Source organism: Cyrtonyx montezumae, unplaced genomic scaffold (assembly GCF_038088225.1).
Source record: "Cyrtonyx montezumae isolate F1298 unplaced genomic scaffold, pur_monq_1.0 scaffold_7, whole genome shotgun sequence".
In the NCBI taxonomy this organism is placed as follows: domain Eukaryota; kingdom Metazoa; phylum Chordata; class Aves; order Galliformes; family Odontophoridae; genus Cyrtonyx; species Cyrtonyx montezumae.
The window spans coordinates 3,164,319-3,181,923 of record NW_027072078.1 but is presented as its reverse complement, the minus strand read 5'-3'; the positions used below and the strand labels follow the sequence as shown (position 1 = coordinate 3,181,923).

Genomic DNA, 17,605 nt, shown 5'->3' with positions numbered 1-17,605 from the left:
GTCTAAAGGTACTGCACGTGATGCTTTCCAGCAGTGCTATTAACCCTCTTTGCCACGAGGAAACCAAAATGCAGAGAGTACAAGGGCTTGTTTATGTCACATAATGCAGAGCAGTGCTGAGGAGCCCAGCTATCCATAGGAGTGCAGTAGTAAATCTATACCGCACAGCGCAGCACTCTAGAAAGCAACCTGCTCATGACCTGGAAGGCATAGGGATGCCTGAGTAGCTTTCCTGGCTTAAAAACCTCTACAGTAGGTAGAGTGCATTCAACCCAGCAGTGGAGCAGAGGACTGTCAGCTGTGAGATGTCTGCTAATGTCACGCCCTGTGGTCCCAGGGTTTCCAAAACAGCTCCAGTCTCAAGCCCCAAACCTTCACCCCAGATCCTGTGCGACCACTCACACAGCCCTGCAAGCTAACAGAAAAGCAGCTTGCTGCTTGCATGATAAAACTGAAATCAAGCCCTGCCTATTCCGTGCTGCTCTCATATAAATGTGCTGAGTGTTTTGCATACACTCAGGAGAGAAGGAATGCCTTTGCTTAGCAAAATCCAGTGTTGCGGTTCACATTTAATCGCCTTCAATGCCTTTGAGAACAATTACTACATAACACTCTTGGTAGTGATAATATTAATAAGTCTAGGCAACCAACTTTATAAATAAAGAACTTTTTCCCCTCCTGCTGCTGAATGCTACCCTCTCGATGCATTTAAGAGTTTGAATTATTTACCAGATCATAAACGAAGTTAGTCACCCAGTAGCTTGTCATCCCGATGCCTGAAATGTGCTGCAGTTGCTTGGCTTTGGTTTGATGTTCTTTTACCACATACAGCACGAAACTGGCCGTTGTGATCGAGTAGCCAACCAGAACAGACATTGAAACTATGATATCGAGTAAGCTGTTGAGCCTGAGGAGAAAGTAGAGGAAGATATATATGGTGAGTCGAAGCGGTACGCTTCCCTCGTTGCATTATTAGAGCTCAGAAGCGTAAAGGACCTGATTCTCTTCCAGTGTCCTCTGCTGGTGGTTATTGTTATCATGCCCAGGAAATAAGGGCTTACAGCATTCAGTCATACAACTGCCATAACATCCATCAGGATTGTGACCCCCACCCAGATCTGTACACGATCCCACAAAAACCCTAAAAAGGAACGTCCTGTGGCCTACGGAGTGCTATTCATGCATAAAGGTGAGAGCAGCTCTCATGTTTGGAGGGAGATATTCAGTAATTCAGGCTGCTCAGTGGTTTCCAGGAAGCAGGAGTGCTTCTTTTGAAGCTAAACAATTCAGGCATCAGCCAAATGAATCTTCTTACATTACTTGTTCTTGACTCTGTCCTCCAGGATATGGGTGAGCTGATAAGAAAATACCTACAAAACCAAAAAGAAAATGAATTTAAAAGGTAGCTAGCTTGAAGTTTCTTGCTTCAGTTCTTGAGGCTGACAGTAATACATAAGACTGAATAGAGAAGGAAAGCAGACCCAAAGCTGTTTTTGCTCTATCATCTCGGTGCGACCTTGGGCAGGATTTTGGGAGGCCCCACTTTCCCATGACTCCACTCTGATGCTCAGCAGCTATGAAAAATTCAAACCCTAGGCCTCGCTTCTCTACCTGCCCTGCTCTAAGGACTGTATCACTCAATTCAGCAAGAACGCTTCTACAGTGAGTTAATTCTCAACAATTTTGGCTGAAACGAAGAAAAACATTTTGTTTAAAGGAACTAGTGGAAACTGCTTTGTTCAGAGGCAATCTGTGCCTAAAAAATGAGGTTCTCCATCTGGATTTAGGCACCTAAATAAACTCCTCCGTTCACAGCGGGTGCTGGAGCACCTCGAGCTGCTATAAAATCCAAAGAGATTTGCCAGCACACAGCAACTCTGAAAGTTAAACTCCCCCGGAGCCTGATTTCTGGCATCTATACAAGGAAGGAGTATTTGGGGCTGTTTTTACTAAGACAGAGCACCCTGACATGAGGGTCAGCAAAGAGCAGACTGTGCTTTTATCTGACCAGGCGCCATACCAAGCAAACAGATTTTGGAAGGGAAGATTCCCTAGGAAATGCATTCCAAGGGGGGAAAACAAAATCTTCAGCCTTGTCATCGGTGAGCAAAACGGAATTAAAATCTGAAGCTGCTGATAGAGCCCCACAAACAGCCAGGAAATGTTTTCCTTCCTAAGAGAGGGAGAAAGAAAGATACCGTCTGTCTAATCTGCTAATGCCTCACTATAAAGCCATTTTCCTGTGCTGAAGCTTAGGCTAGAAGTCAGAATTTCCATTTCAATGCTTTCTCTTTTTTGTTGGTTAGGATTGAGAGAAGAGAAAGCGCAATATACGTAAGTCCAAAGCTATTATGACTTGCTTAGTGACAGGGTAAAAGCTCTTTATGTATTTTTTTTTTATTTTTATTTTTTTTAGGATACGCTAAGTCAAATGTACTAAAGCAGGACTGGCACCTCTTTCAAAGCACTGAAATGACAACACACTTTTATCTGGCCTTTTCAATGCTTCTTAAACTGTCATTTATTTGTCACAACAGCAAATAGATTTAGCTGCCAGCGACGTACCACGCAGACCGTCTGTTCAATTGTGTTTCAAACTGGATTTACACTACCCCGGGGGAGCCATCCTCATCCATTCATTTTATTTTCCCCATTCTATGAATTGGATCATTAGTGGGAAGTGGCGAATTATCCGCCTGGTCATTTACTACTAAGCATTTCATTGAGGGAAAAAAAACAACCCACACGCACAGCAGGACAGATGGAATAAAAACTGCTGCTATTCTTTCCCATGGAAAATTGCTGTTTTGTTGGTACCAAACTTTCCCTGTGAAAACTTCCTGACTGTGTGTGTGAGCCTTTGCTCCCACAACCGCACGCGTTGGGAATTCAGAGATGGGGTGAGCATCACTGCTTAATAATTCAGCTGCTTTGGGATGCTCGTGCTGCTGCCAGCTCCTCTCACCGCGCCCAGGCAGGGACTGCAGCTTCACCACGTGCACCTGCAGTGCACACCAAAGAGCTTGGACCTTCTGACCTCGAGAGCACCCTGCGAGTCTCAAAGGCACGAGCCTTTAGCACGGCGGTGCAGCCAAGGTGCTGCTGCTGCTTGTTGTGAGGGGAGCTGCAGAGCATGACTGTGTGGAGCTGGGAACAGAGATGCGCTGCCTCGACTTGTAATCAGTGCTCTGCTGCGTCCTGAATGCGTGGCATGGCACTCGAAGGAGCAGATGCCTCTTCCTTTACAGTTAAATGCAGACACACCACTGGAGGAGCATTAGGCTCATGAGCAAAGAGAGAGTCTCAGCTATCCCACTGCCACCTGGAACAGCCAGCATCTGAGCTGAGGGGGCTTGAGGCCTCTAAAGGAAAACCAGAAGGGCCTCACTGAAGTCCCCCAGTGGGGAGAAATGATCCGTCCACGTGAAGGGACACCTACCGTATCTGGAAGTCTCATTCTCTGGCAGATTAGCTCGGAGAATGAAGTTGTTCAAGCTGTTCAGATAGGCTGGAAGGCTGTGATAACCTTCGGGATTATACCACACCTGCACACAATTGAGAAATTGAAATAAATTGGGAGAGAAATTGTTACTGATAACATTCCGGTTGGTTCTTCTCACACAAATGAATCAGCCTGTAGCTGTTATCTAAAGTCATAAGCTCTACAAGCTAAAGTCCGATGATTAAACCACATCAGGTGCCAAATGAGTATAAAAGCACATCTCACTTAAAACACGAGCAGTCCCATCGGCCTCATTTGCCTTCTGAGAGAGAAGAAAGCAGCACTAACTGGATATGTGACACAAAGCACGGAGAAACGCTGTTTCTTTTCTGACAAACATCAACCTCCCTTGAAAGCAAGCGGGAAGAGACTGCCTTAGGGCACAAAGTAGCCCTTCTCATTCAGCAACAGCCCTTCCTATACTCATGATCACTTATTGTCAGCACCACCGGGGGAACCTGCAAGGACTGAGGGGAGAAGGCAGCCCAGAGGAGATGCACTTTGCGGGGATTTACTTTCTTTAGGCACAACTTGCAGCACCCAGGTTAGAGGTGTAAGTCACTTCCAAAGCACAGAGGGCTTTAGGCTATTAAGGTTACAGGCTGAAATACAGCCCACAGCTCCCACCTTCATATATCCCCAAGTTCTACATGCTCAGTGATTTTATTCTTCTTGCCCTAGCAGAGCAAGTACTGCTAGGGAACGAGAGGGCTGGATGTCTGCCCTGCTTCCAATGCTGTCAAAGTTTCAGGTCTTTAATCTGACACACGATAAGAAAATAGCAGGAGCTTTCAGATCTAGAACTGAAGGGGTGAAAACACTGCAAACTGATTACAAGAGCTCAGAGCATTAGCAAAACAATAAACAATAAATCCTGCGATTCCCTCTGAGTGGGGCCACCTCTGAAAACAGCACTGCTTTTGCAAGAACTCTCTCCTGGTAGCTAGGCTTAGCGTGGAGACAACAGGAGCTCTTCTGCAGTTCTCTCCTACCTCACATTTCAGCCGTGCTGCCTTTAACGCTGATGTGTTACAATGTTTTCACCGAGCAGAAACAGAGAAATGGGTAAATCAGAATGTACAAGGCAGCCCTAGCAAAGCTACATACGTACTCCTGTGAAATAAAGGTGCCACAAACCAATCTTTTCACTTCTGGGTAATAAAATTATGACAGCAGAAAAATTGTTTCCTATCAGCAAGAGAAGTCAGACCAATAAAGAAGAATGGGAAGAGGAGAGAAAATGAACTGAAAGTCATCTCTGCCATGCCAAGCTGCAGAGTTCAGATGTTTTCGCTCTCTTTTCTAAAACATCCCCAAACTCAACATCACTCTGTAGTGCTGAGTTACCTTAGTCAACGTTCTGCTGGGGGGCACTGGCTTGATATCAAACTGGAGATCTCGTGTCAAAGGCATCCCAAAACTCCAGCCACCATACCTGCAAAATCCAGAGGGAAATGCATTGTTATGTTCACCCAGCTGCTGTCTGTTAGCATGGGCTCTTCAGGGGCAGCACGTCACCACAGTCTCAACTAACTGTAGATTGACTTGAGGGAGAAGAACCTATCCCACTACGTGGTGTGATACACCAAGCCAGCTCTGCTGTGGGAGCCCACATTTGGGGAAAAAAGAAACAGGAAACAAACTCAGCAGCATTATCACAATTTGAGAAGCGTTTTGGAGATGCTCGCTTACCACACTGGAACAAGATCTTCTCTCCCAGAAGATCAGCAGCTCAGGTTGAATCAATGGGCAGGTGAACATATTCCTTGACAACCTTAACAGCAGGCTATTTTTGCCCTATGACACGCTGTGCCGCTGCATTGCAGGCTCCAGACACAACACCAGTTCTAACAGCCCCATGGTGCAAGAAAATACTCCAATTCTAACTTCCCTCCAACACAAGCACTTGTTTAAGTGAGGCACACGCACCAAGACTCTTCAGGCAATTAAACCTGCAGGAGAATCTCTCCCCGGGGTTTCCTTCCTGACAGGCTGTGTCACATTTTCCTCTTCTGAGCCAGACAGCGGCTCATCTGCGGCCCCAGCCACCAGCTCCTCGGGTGAGTGACACGTTAAGGGCTGCTAAGCCCTGACTACACCACCAGCTCTAAGCACAGGGATCTGATAAGTGTAAGGGGATGCTCGCAGTGCAGCTCAGAGGACTGCAGGCACATGCTGTACCGTTTCTGCAGGAAGTCTTTGGTGGTTGCCAGAATGTAGGCCTCCACGTTGTGCCCCGTAACGTTGTATAGCATTCGTGTGGAGAAGGTCCTTCTGTGAGGGGGGGTGTAGTTCTTCTGTGGGCACATCTGAGAGCAGACAAGGGGACAACGACGTTAGTGTTTGTGCTTTAACTGAAAACCTCACATAGCAGGGCAGGGCTGAGAGCTAAGAGTGGCACTGTGGTCCTGGGACCAGTTTTTAGGGAAGCTGGAGATGTGCAAATCACGGTGCCAAGACACACGGCGTCCAACCCCGTGAGCAATTCTCAGTGTATTTAGGGAGGTGCTTCAAAACAACCTTTGCTTGAGTCTACGCTTCAGATCTACTGACATTAGTGAGACCTTGAAATGTGCTTGATGCTAGGTTGGAAGATTTCTCCTGAATTAACACTGATCCTTTTTAGCAGAGCTTCAGAGCGACTGCACAGAAGGCAAAACAGCTCACGGAGCACAAAACTCCACGGTGGCCTCAAACTCTCATCTTGCATTTCACAGTAGCTACGCTTTCACATTCCTACTTTACTGTCAGTCACTGGGAATATTTTTCAGAGCTTCAGAGTAAACCCTGGATTAGTCCTGAATATATAATTCAATGCAATGAGGGTCAAAATTGCACTGACTGTTTCATAAGGTTGGAACGTCCTACACTGGACAGCATGCTGGCTGCTTCCTTCAGCTCATCCATAACAAATATCCTGACCTCCCCTACGGTGTATCTGTTCAAAACTTTACATCAGAATACACAAAACAGCTGCTTTCATGCTGAGGAACACCTGCCTGCGCCTGCTAGAGGTGAGAATCAGCTCTGAACGTTGCCCTGACTTAGCAGAGAATTGATGCCAGTACTTTTAACGATGTGAAATTAAGTGCATGCCCACTGAAGTGCATAAAATAGCTGTGTATTATGAGCTGCCTAGGAACTTTTGACTAAGTACATGCTTTATCTCACAAACGGTATCACGCTGTGCCTGGAGTTTGGCTTCCTTCTGGAATAAAGCTAAAGACACTGTGGGGAGAAGAGTTCATCTTAAACTGGACACACTAAGTTCTAAGCTTTTTTGGTCAGAATCTGCCTTTCCCCCAGGTGCACCTAAAGACATCGAGCTCCGGAAGGTCTATATCTGGTCCTGTATGTACTACCACAATGCAGATAGCTAACATTATTAATCACCACTATTCACAATGTGGAATGGAGCAAATGCAGATGGATGTAGACTTTGCATGGAGTTAAATTCTGAAGAGCAAACAGCAATAATAGCTGTGCTTTCCTATAATGACAGTGCTGTACGAAATGCAATTTCCCTCCTGAATATACGCTCACCTCTCCTGAATGGGACAATCATACAACGTTCAAAAACACCATTCAACCTTTTCCCACAGAGGGGAAACAAGGCAGATATATGAGCATGCAGATCTTCCGAGGTTGCTGTTTCCTCTCCTGTCCCCATGACAGTGCACTCACTCATTATCCAAAGTACAAAAATAAAGAGACCAGAAGGAGACAGGTGGGGTTTGAATACCGAGTTCTCACAGTTCCCCATTCACAACCTGCAAGTTTCCCACCAAACTCCCTCTCTTTTGGGTCGTTTCAAGTTACCTGGATGCCATCAGTGCAGTTGCAGGCAGAGTACTTTGTTGAGGGGTTTCCATTGGTGATCCATGGGCCAAGCATGTCTTCATTTAAACACTGCCTGAAAATGAACACATTCTCTTCTGAGGGCCTCTATAGCCAGATGTGCAAATGATATTAAGATGGCAGTCAGCAGCTCCAGCACAAAAGCACACCTCCTCTGGTCTGCTCTGGAAAACCCTGTCCTCCCACAGATTTAGCAGAGAGCCCTCAGCACAGACGTCCATGCCTGGCTTCACTCGGCTGACCAGAAAGAATCCAGACACCGCCTCATCCCTGCAGCAGCTGGCCACAGCCAAAATCATGCTCCAAGGCAGAAACAGGGGCTACACCTGGGGAGTGCTGCCATAGGCAGTCTGGTGGCTAACGGTGTTACATCAATTCTCTTGCAGACTCAGGATGGGGAAAAAAAGGCAAGGAGTACTTACGAATTGCTTTCATTCATGCATGTGTTATCTGTCCCAGGGAAAGAAAGCATCGAAGCCACTAAAGCATTTGTTGTTTCATTGAAATTCCTACAATTAAACAAAAAAACACAGAGTAAGATGTTCAAGGTCCTTCCATTACCACCAAGCAGAAGAAAGCGGTCTGAAAGAAACAGGATTTATTTAGGATGCTAAATAAATGATTATTTCTGGTGCTAGCCCTGCAAACCACGTCAGTACGTGCAGCACACGAGGGCAGGCACACGGGTTTAAAAGAGCTGCTCATCTCTTACAGTCACACACCTACTCCAGTGACTCAGTGCCTCCAGATCTGAGCAACATACGGAGAAACTTCTGAACAACCAAAACTCTGTTTCCATGGAAAAAGCATCTACTGACATTTTCAGACACGACTTCTCCTCTCAGTCGCTCTGACACCCCTGAAGTCCTTTTGTTTTAGGTCATTCTGGAAGATGCATCTGTCTCCCCTGCAGTAATCTACCAGGTAAAGCAGAGAGCCTTAGGAACAGAGACTCAGCCACGTGGCTCATTCGCCAGTCCAGTAATACTGAGGCAGAAAAGCACGAGCTGTCTCAGGAAAGAACAACACAGCAGAAGTGTGATCTCTAACCATGTTAGAGATGAATTGTGTATTACTGTCTAAAGCTGAGAACCACTGGAGAAATGCAGATTACCTCCTGGAAGCGGAATGACACAACCTGCATTCATTTTGGTAACCAGATACTTAAGCACAATTAAATCAGTAAGTGGTGATGTGTTAATCACGCCCTTCAGATCACTGCATGCCTTGGACTAGTGAGTCCTGGGAAGGACCCCAAGTGCTTCCGTACTGACAGAGAGGAGGGCAATCAGGTGCTTCACGAGACAGACAGAACTTGATTCCATATCCGTGATGTTGGACCCTACTAATGCAGCATCTCCACTAAATCATATTTTAAAATCCTTTTGAGGCAGGGTGGATGTCACAGGAACAGAGGGCTCCAATGGCAAACAACACATAATTTCACAGTTAATTCCAACTTACAGGTTGTTTTCCTAAGGCTTTCTGATTGCTGCTGCGAGCCAAGCCATTTCCCCAAGAGATACCCTAAGAGCAGGATTTTATCACTGTGCTGTCGGTATTTCCACTGTGTTTGCTGAGGACCAATCCTGATGATAAGAACTGGGCCTTCAACAACGAGTTTGAGGCTGAAAAGGAACACCACTCACCCAAAGAAGTCTGCCTGGTCAGACGTGCCATACAGAGAGGGGGAAAGAATCAGCTCCGGGTATTCGGTCTCCTTAGTTCTCAGCGTGCCAAGTCCCATGGCTGCCATCACGAAGAGGACTGGGAGGATGACCTGAGCTATGAAGCCTCGGACATCGCGCCGGGTATGGTGCAGTCTCTTAATGAATAGAGCTGATGTTTTCTTAAGCAGCAGCGGCAAACCCTGCAGGCTCTTAGATCTGATCAGGAGCTGATCTGGGAACAGAAGAATGCGTTTTGTCATGGATCAGTACTCAGGAAATGCAGAGAACTGATGCTTGTTGGACCCTGGGGGTTATTTTGGCTGCCTGCTCTCCTTTTCAGATGGAAACATCAAAACTAGTAAGCTGGACCATACCCTAATTCGGTCAGGATTCAGGGTTTGGCTCAAGTCATGAGCTCACATAACACCAGGCCTATGCTTGATTTCAAACACATACATGTAATGTACCCATTCTGACATCCTGCAAGAGGAACTGAGACTTCCAAATACGAGAAGTTATCTGCATCCTCCCTGCTCAGCCATAACTTCTGTATTTGCAAACAGAGAATTCTCATCATTTAGAAAGCACGTCCTGAGGCAAATCAATAAGAGAACTCATTAGGGAACAAGAAAACAAGGCACATAAACTAATCAATCACTCACACCGACAAGGTTGCAGCATGATAAAAGCAGAGCTGAACCCTACGCAACCTATTCCTCTTTATGAAATATTAACCTGCACAATGCAGCACAAGGCAAATCATCTTCCGTGCTCTCATTAAGGGGTGACATAAAACACTTTTCTACACAACTGCGTTACCACTTATGGATTTGCACATTTACAGTGCGGGTCAGCTTTGAGAAGTGAGTATATAAATTCCTCTGTGTTGTCCCTTAACAGATTGTTAACTGTAAGTGATATATCTGTAAGTAGAAAACATTCCCAGTTTGTCAGAGGGGATGTTCAGGATGTTTTTCAGACCACGCCACCTTGGGCAGCTTTCAAACTCTAACCATACAGATGCTGTCAATTCTCCTCTGAAGGTAAATCTATCCCAACGTGTGGCCCATTTTGCTGTGCAATTACACTGCAGCTGCTGGGACAGAACAAAAAGCAGTGGGGAGGACCCAGCTCAGGGCTGTGCTGCTTTTCCCATAAAGTTTCCTTCAAATTCTACTAATTGCATAGAAATAATTCTCTGCATCAATTACAGCAATTGCTTTCAGAGTGACACTTTTGCTACTTCACCCACGCACTGTATTTGATTAGATTAAAACTGGAATCAATTTAAAAGGAGGTGGATGCAAACAAAACCCCTCCGTAATTTGTTCTGTGATTCAGACATTCCAAAGCAGTGGATCTAGACAACTGCTGATGCTGTGCTTCTAGAGAATCAGTGGCTTCGTGTTGCTGGATGGGTGAAGCGTGTTCTTCAACGAGAAAGAGTTCATCTGTCACTGTTTGTATCTGTGACAAATCTGGATTAAAACCAGGAGGTAATTCAGTTACCATCTCTTTCTGTGAAAGCATCTGTGCTCACAGACATCTCGTCACCACCACTCTGACTGCTGGCTCCAGGCACTCGCTGGGAAAGTCCTGCATCTTCCTGTGGGTCCTTCCCCAGCTCTTTTGTCAGATTGAGAAACACCTACAGAACCAGAAAACAAGGGAAAATTGGTCAAAAATACTCAACTTCCTAAAACAATAATCAGAATCCACTCTTCTCTGTGTTTCTGTAGCTCCTATTCTTCCTGCTTTGTAGCTGTTGGTGGGGCAACTGCAGACAGCAATCCTCTTTCTGTACCCTTTGCGCTCTGAAGAAGGAATTCACTCTATTTCAGTTTAAAACTGCTGTTTGTCCAGCTCCCTATCCCCTCCTTTATCTCTCTCCTGCTGCAGCATCATTTAAAACTGCTTCTTAAAGCTCACCATCTAAAGCTGCCTTTTGTTACCGATGTAACTGGCAGTGTTTATTTGACAAGAAGTTTCCTGTGGGCAGGAAGATGCTCGTGTTACCCTGAGATGCTCCAGCTGGCTCACTCGGGCAAGGCAGCATGCACACCTACGTTTAGCACTTAGACTGTTTGCTAATTCTGCCTGTGGACCAACCCAAATTTGTGGCAATGGGAAGCATGCTATAAACAGAAATGTTTTTGTCCTCACCTCAGCCTGACTCCAACATCTCATTCTCTAGTTGAAATGCTGAGAGGTGAGACAGTGGTATGCTTTGTGCATTACTAAGTGTATATATTTATGCATACACCTTCCCACGCTCATAACTGCAGCTCAGTGAGTAACCAAACCATTTCTTCCCTTGCCTGTAACTCCTACACCCAAAAGATGCCACTACCTCTTACCTCTTCCACAGTTGTGTTTGAAATCCCGTAGCAACCAAGGTGGAGATCACTCAAGCTGGTATCAAGGGCTCTGAGAAGTGCTTGGTAGGCCCCTGAGACTGTGGACTTGAAGGGGGGAAGCACGTACACGAGCTCTCCACCAATATCCTCCTTGAGATAAGCCTCTGGGAGGTGGGACTGGATCAGGGAGGTCACTGCTGCGGTGTCACACTCCTCTATCATACTCTGAAAAAGGAGGAAAACACTCTGTGTTCAGGCAGAAGGTGGCGAGGTTGAAATTCCTGCTGCAGGATTCAGCTCAGATCGTGTCCTGAAGCGTAGGTGGTGGGTGACCAAACATTTATCTTAAGATGAGTGAGAAGATTTAGGAATAACTCTGACACAAACCTTCTTTTTTGTGAGTGTTAGGTGATATCCATCACCGAACGTTTCCTTGAGGTAGAATGGAGACCCACAGCATCTGAGGCCTCCGTGCTCTAGGAAGGCAATTCGGTCACTCAGGACTTCTGCTTCATCTAAGTGATGCGTAGAGAGAATGATGGTTCTGCCTGGAAAACGGGAAGCTGACGTCAACGCACACACAGCAAACACACAGGATTACACGAGGCAGGTGAAACATCAGCTGCATTTTTAGGGAATTAATAATTTAACTGGATGAAAAGTAACGTTACTGAAGAGCTGAAAGACATCACTGTAAAATACGTATTATGGTAAAGATAATTTTCAAATGACATTGTGAATTTACAAGAACGAAGAATGAATCCAGAGGATCTGCAAGGTGTTCCCAGACCCCAAAATTGGTTCTCTATGGTCTCCAAAACCCAAAGTCACTCCACAGTTTCAGGTGAGACGAATCACCTCCGCCTCTGGGCAGTCTCATCTCATCGCAGTACCTTTTTTATTCTTGGAGATGATTTCCCAAATACTCCTACGAGAGCAGGGATCCACCCCTGTGGTTGGTTCATCCAGGATCACCACCCTTGATCCCCCCAGGAGAGCAATAGCTATAGACAGCTTTCTCTTCATCCCACCGGACAGGGAACCAGCCAGCTTATGGCGATGGCTGTAGAGTCCAGTCTCCTTCAAAGTCCTGCAAATCAAGGGAAGAACAACCTCCAAACGTTGCCCTTCAGGCAACTTTTGAAAGCAGAATATTTGATAATATCCAAAAATCATAACTGCAAATGAAGAACCACTCAAGCATGGACTCCTCTACTGAATGGTCACAGTGCACTGAGACTATTCACCCTATATGTACCTCCCCCACTCAGATTTTGATTAAAAAAATAATGATCTTTTTTCAGGATGTTTTCAGTTTCCATCTGACAAGTCAAGGTTAAAAGCTCAACCTCATCAACAGAGAACACCAAGATCCAAATTCCCTGGGATAGTTTGGCTGTTTCACTTCTCTGCAGAACCAGTAAAGCTGGCATCGTCTTCTAACTGGTCGATTAAATCTCTTTCTGGGGAAAATTGTGAAGGAGCAAAGACCAGACCCTTAGGGGTTATAAATTCATCTCCAAATAATTGCCACAGAAGCTTGTAAACTGGAGAAGAAATGTTTTCTTACAGCCACAGATTTCAACACTCAATATACTCCTCCAGTCAGATCAAGGCATTTATTTGATCTCCAGGCTGGGTTTGCAACAGTGCTCAAAACCATTCATTTGAGCTTTGCAGTGGCACTACAACACATAACTTTCACAGCCCTCACTCTCTTCTCCCACCCTGCTGTTTTTATACCTCTTAACTTCTTGGTAGAGCTCCTCTTTACTCCAGTGAGGGACTTTGATGTACCCATAGAACAGCAGGTGCTCCTTGGTGGTGAGGCAGTTGAAGAGCACGTTGTGCTGCATGCAGATACCCATGTTCTTCCTGATAACTTCCTGATCAGTCTTGATGTCCTTCCCATAGACAGTGATAGTGCCTGATGATGTAGGGAACAACCCAGTCAAAATAGATCTGAAAGGGAAAAATATATAGAAAAGAAGGTTAGAAACAAGAAAGGAGAAAGCCATAGGCAATATTTCTCCATTCTCCCGTAGTTAGCATTTCTTGCCAAGCTTCCTCCCATCACTAGCACACTCCTTGCAACCAGAAATCACTGAACACAGCTTCTTCTGCTGTCTCTCCACGCTTTGGAGGAGCAGTGCCCAATTAACATCAAACAACATCCTCCTCCCCATGTGTGGGATTGCGAGGGCAGGTACCAAGCTCACACACGGAGCTCTGGCTACTTTTCACATGACTTTTATCTTCCTTGGTCTCTCCCTCCCCAAGTCAGACCACTGCACGTTCCTTACATCAATACTCATGAAAGCCTTTCACTTCCAATTTAATCAGTGGGAATTCACGTAATGCAGTTACTCTTCATTCTTTGAGGTTTGGCTGCAGCACCCAGACAGCCTCATACTGCTAACCACTTCAGAGATTGTAAAGCCACATCTTCATCATACTAACCACATCGCAGCACAGAAACCCAATTTCACTGCCATAAGTAAGAAGGAATGGGGGAGGACTTCCCGACAAGGCACCTCAGCAAGGGCAGCAATTCCACCTAGTTCAAGCTAATAATTACCTACCTAGTAGTACCTAACAGACCTGAGTCAAACACCTTCTGCTTGGAATGACTACTTGCACAATTTAGGTTGGTTTTAGAGCTGTCCTGCAAGGGAGTAAAGGGAAACGATGCACCTCAGACTGCCCTTCACCGTCCCCGAGTTGCTCCCTGATCTAGGACTTTTAACTCTCATTAAAAAGGAATGGGAAAGTACCTTGTGACCTTACTCAGGATTTGAAGCCTGCACTAAGTTTCAAGAAGCTATTATACTTTTCTGTACATCACCTTTGCCTACACTTTACAAAGAGGACATGAGATGAATTTATAATAAGCTCAGGTGAAGCACACATCTGTCTTACTGTTTTTGGCTCTTCTGGGGCTTCTATTTATCAGCTTAATGTTGCTTTCAGAGTGACGTATACACGTATATCAGTAGAGAAATCAAGTTCTACAGGTTTCTTTCAGTGACGTTATCTAACACCTCAAAACTGTAATTTATAAATGGCAATGCTGAAAGGGCTGGAAGGCCAAAATATTAACCTACTGCAATTCCAGCCCAGCCAACACGCAAGTCTGTACAGCTGAAATATACCCTCATTAAGCTTTCTTGCTAATATCACTTCAAATTTGGCAGGTGCACAAGCTACCCGCAGCTTTCAGAGCAACCCCAGCCCCAGGCACCAAAGCCTCACGGAACAAAGTGCTGGAACAATTGCTGCGCTGTGTATTACAGGGCTCCTGCCAGACTAAAAAGCATATTCCTAAGCAGAAAAGGACCTTTAATTCTAATAGATGAAGGGACTGCTGAGGTCGTCTAAGAGTGAGCGATCTGTCCTAAGAAGGCTTTTCATTCAGCTTCCCAATGCTGCAAAGCCCCACTTGCTCTCATGTTCAGCCAACTGAGCAAACAGTACAAAATGATCCCAACTTGAAAGGACACGTACATGGTCGTCGTTTTCCCAGCTCCATTGTGTCCCAGCAGGGAAGTTATATTCCCTTCGTAGAAGTTGAGGCTTAGGTTGTCCACTGCAGCTTTGGATCCATAAACTTTTGTTATGCCATGGAGGGAGACTCCCAGGGTAAGATCAGATGGTTCTGGCTCCAGGTGAGGTGGGGGGGCACCTTCAAAACCAAAGGGAAGGGTGAGAGGACAGTTACCTTTCTTCAACTCGGAGATAAGCACGGCTTCTGATAGCATATAACACAGCAAAAGCAGGTGGCTTTCAGCAAGGAATGCAGAGAACACTTAATAGGACCTGAGACTTTTTGAGCTCTCTGGGATTCCTCCTTTTCACTTCTGCAACTTCTTATAACATCTGACAATAAACATTAATCTCTTCTGATAAGGTCTTATATTTAAACATTTCAGAGCACGTAACTTAATCCACACTAAACAAGAAGAGGAAATACAGCAAAGCTATTGAGTTACTTTCTGTTAGGTAGGACTGGCAAGTTTCTATGTGTGATCTCATCCTATTTTCCAGGCTAAATATTTGAAGAAATGGGCATAGCACTAGACATTCCTTTTGCTAAGTGGAATTCTGCATTCGTTTTCACAAATAAAAATGTATTTCTACACAGAGCACTGTAGGGTGAGGTAAATGAATCAACTACAATATACACAACTATGCATGAGAATGTCAGTGCTGGATTTCCACACTGAATTGGAGGGAAAAAAAAGAACCCAACAACAGAAAAGCCAAATCTCCATTTGGGTAAGTAATGATTTCCAATGTTTCCTGTGCTACAAAGTAAAGATTAACATAGAAATGTGCTTTCTGAGCATGATGTCCCTTCACAAATTTGGCTTTGTTTACTTAAAGCATATGTTGGCGCCGCTATCCCATTCAGTATTCACATACATATCTGACTGTTGTGGCTGGCTTCTTTCCTGAACACAAGCTTGGTGAAGATGAAGCCTCTTTGTTTCTCACTCCAGAAGGGGAGCCAGTTGTATTCGAGCCAGTAAGATGGAAGCAGAGGGAAATACCAGGGAGCAGCCATGCCGTATCTCCCTGCAAGAAGAAGAGCAAGCTCATTCAGGTATCTGTTCCTGCAGGAAGCACCAGTACTGGACTCCACTCAAAATAACAAAAATGAACTCCACAGAGATCTCTCCTCTCTTGATGTGCTTCACATACTACTGATACTTGGAAGGGATTTTCCCCTAATTGGCACAACAGGAAGCATTTGCTCATTTGTTATTCTGTGTAACTTCATAGCCAGAGGGCTGGAGTACTTTACATTTTCCACTGGGTAGATTTCAGTGTGCCACTGGACTGCTTCATTAGGTGGGGAAGAAAAGCAAAAGACAAATGTTCTGTCTCTTGCCCAAGGCGGGAATTATTTTTTGGGATGATATAAGTAACGCAACACAGAATCGCTCAACTGACAAATGCTGGCTAGCACGCTTTGTTCTCATTTTCACCAACCAGACAGCAAACACATTCTCCAGCATCCTTGGCTTCAGCTTCTTCAGAGGTTCCACCTACCCAACACGATGAGCAGAAGAACCCTAGTTCTCCCTTATCCCAGCATCTTTAATACTCTCAACACATCCTCCGAGATATGGTTCCTTTGTTCTAGGAACAGAGGTGTCCTGTGTGCACCTGAGTGCCTGGATCATGGAATCAGTCAGCACCATATTCACTGTTGTCCAAAGGAAACGGTACAGCAACAGCCTCAGTGCCTCACATCCTTACCTGGGAATACATTCCTTATATACCATCCCAGGATGAAGTAAATGAAAGAGTCTATCAGAATGAGCCAGCACATCCAGCCAAAGGATGTGTTGTCTCCAATCATTGGAGATTTGTACATGTTGTCCCACTGCAGACCTGCAGAAAGGAATTTAGAAGCACAAAGAGTCCGTATTAGTTAATGGAATGTCACACCCGTGGAAGCTCAGGGAGTAGATGTGTCCTCAATAAACATACCAATGCCCTGTGCCTCATAGCGAGCAATGTACTGACTCGCGTAACTGAATGCAGTTGGAGACAACAGGCTCTGTGGAATAAACAAAATTGAAAACAAAGAATTGGTTAATTAGTCTCAAAGAGGTTTGAAGTCAGGCAGCCTACCAGGGACCTCCCTGGCTTGGTAAAGTAACTGGTAAAATGAGTAATATTTTTTTCCAACAGTCGCAAAGAGCAGTGGAGCAGGTTTCTGATGGGCAGAACTTCTGACGATGGGCTGTAACGTCCCCTTAGAGTCTTTCTTCCTTTTGCTTCCACTCCCAGTACCCAACTTTATCCCTCATGAAAGGCTTCAGTCTAGGGCTTTTGAAATAAAGTTGTGATATAAAATTACCAGACATGGCTAACGGGTTTACCACTTGACTTAAAAGGCATCCTTTCCCAGATTTGGTGAACTCAAAGAAAACAAATCTGACTTCTGGTACTTAATACCTACCTATTCCTACCCTTGCTAAGGGACAGGGCTTAATCTCTTTTTTTCATGGCTATAGATTTGAGGTACACACAACTAAGGAATGAACAGAGCCAGCCTTCCCTCACAGTCCTGCCACCTTAACTCCTTACTGACTAGCCTTGCTGTTCATCATGGTTGCAGGTAATCTATTTTTGCCTTGCAATTTGAGAGCAAAAAGTACATAGCTCACACTACTCTGATTCAGCTGACAGCTGCTACTCACTAAAAT

The 17,605-nt window shown here is 45.2% G+C and overlaps 1 protein-coding gene across 1 annotated transcript in view; it reads right to left on the bottom strand.

Annotated features, from left to right (window-relative positions):
• ABCA12 (ATP binding cassette subfamily A member 12) overlaps positions 1-17,605 on the bottom strand; it is a 72,314-nt gene that overhangs the window by 10,582 nt on the left and 44,127 nt on the right. The window contains exons 26-42 of the mRNA XM_065751381.1: positions 16,884-16,953; positions 16,650-16,784; positions 15,810-15,962; positions 14,892-15,069; positions 13,131-13,349; positions 12,281-12,477; positions 11,775-11,935; positions 11,388-11,612; positions 10,540-10,678; positions 9,010-9,262; positions 7,783-7,869; positions 7,322-7,415; positions 5,684-5,811; positions 4,850-4,937; positions 3,440-3,545; positions 1,316-1,370; positions 730-907 (exon numbers count right to left, since the gene is read on the bottom strand). Coding sequence (XP_065607453.1) covers positions 730-907; positions 1,316-1,370; positions 3,440-3,545; positions 4,850-4,937; positions 5,684-5,811; positions 7,322-7,415; positions 7,783-7,869; positions 9,010-9,262; positions 10,540-10,678; positions 11,388-11,612; positions 11,775-11,935; positions 12,281-12,477; positions 13,131-13,349; positions 14,892-15,069; positions 15,810-15,962; positions 16,650-16,784; positions 16,884-16,953 — 2,466 coding nt within the window. The remainder of the gene's footprint in view (positions 1-729; positions 908-1,315; positions 1,371-3,439; positions 3,546-4,849; positions 4,938-5,683; positions 5,812-7,321; positions 7,416-7,782; positions 7,870-9,009; positions 9,263-10,539; positions 10,679-11,387; positions 11,613-11,774; positions 11,936-12,280; positions 12,478-13,130; positions 13,350-14,891; positions 15,070-15,809; positions 15,963-16,649; positions 16,785-16,883; positions 16,954-17,605) is intronic.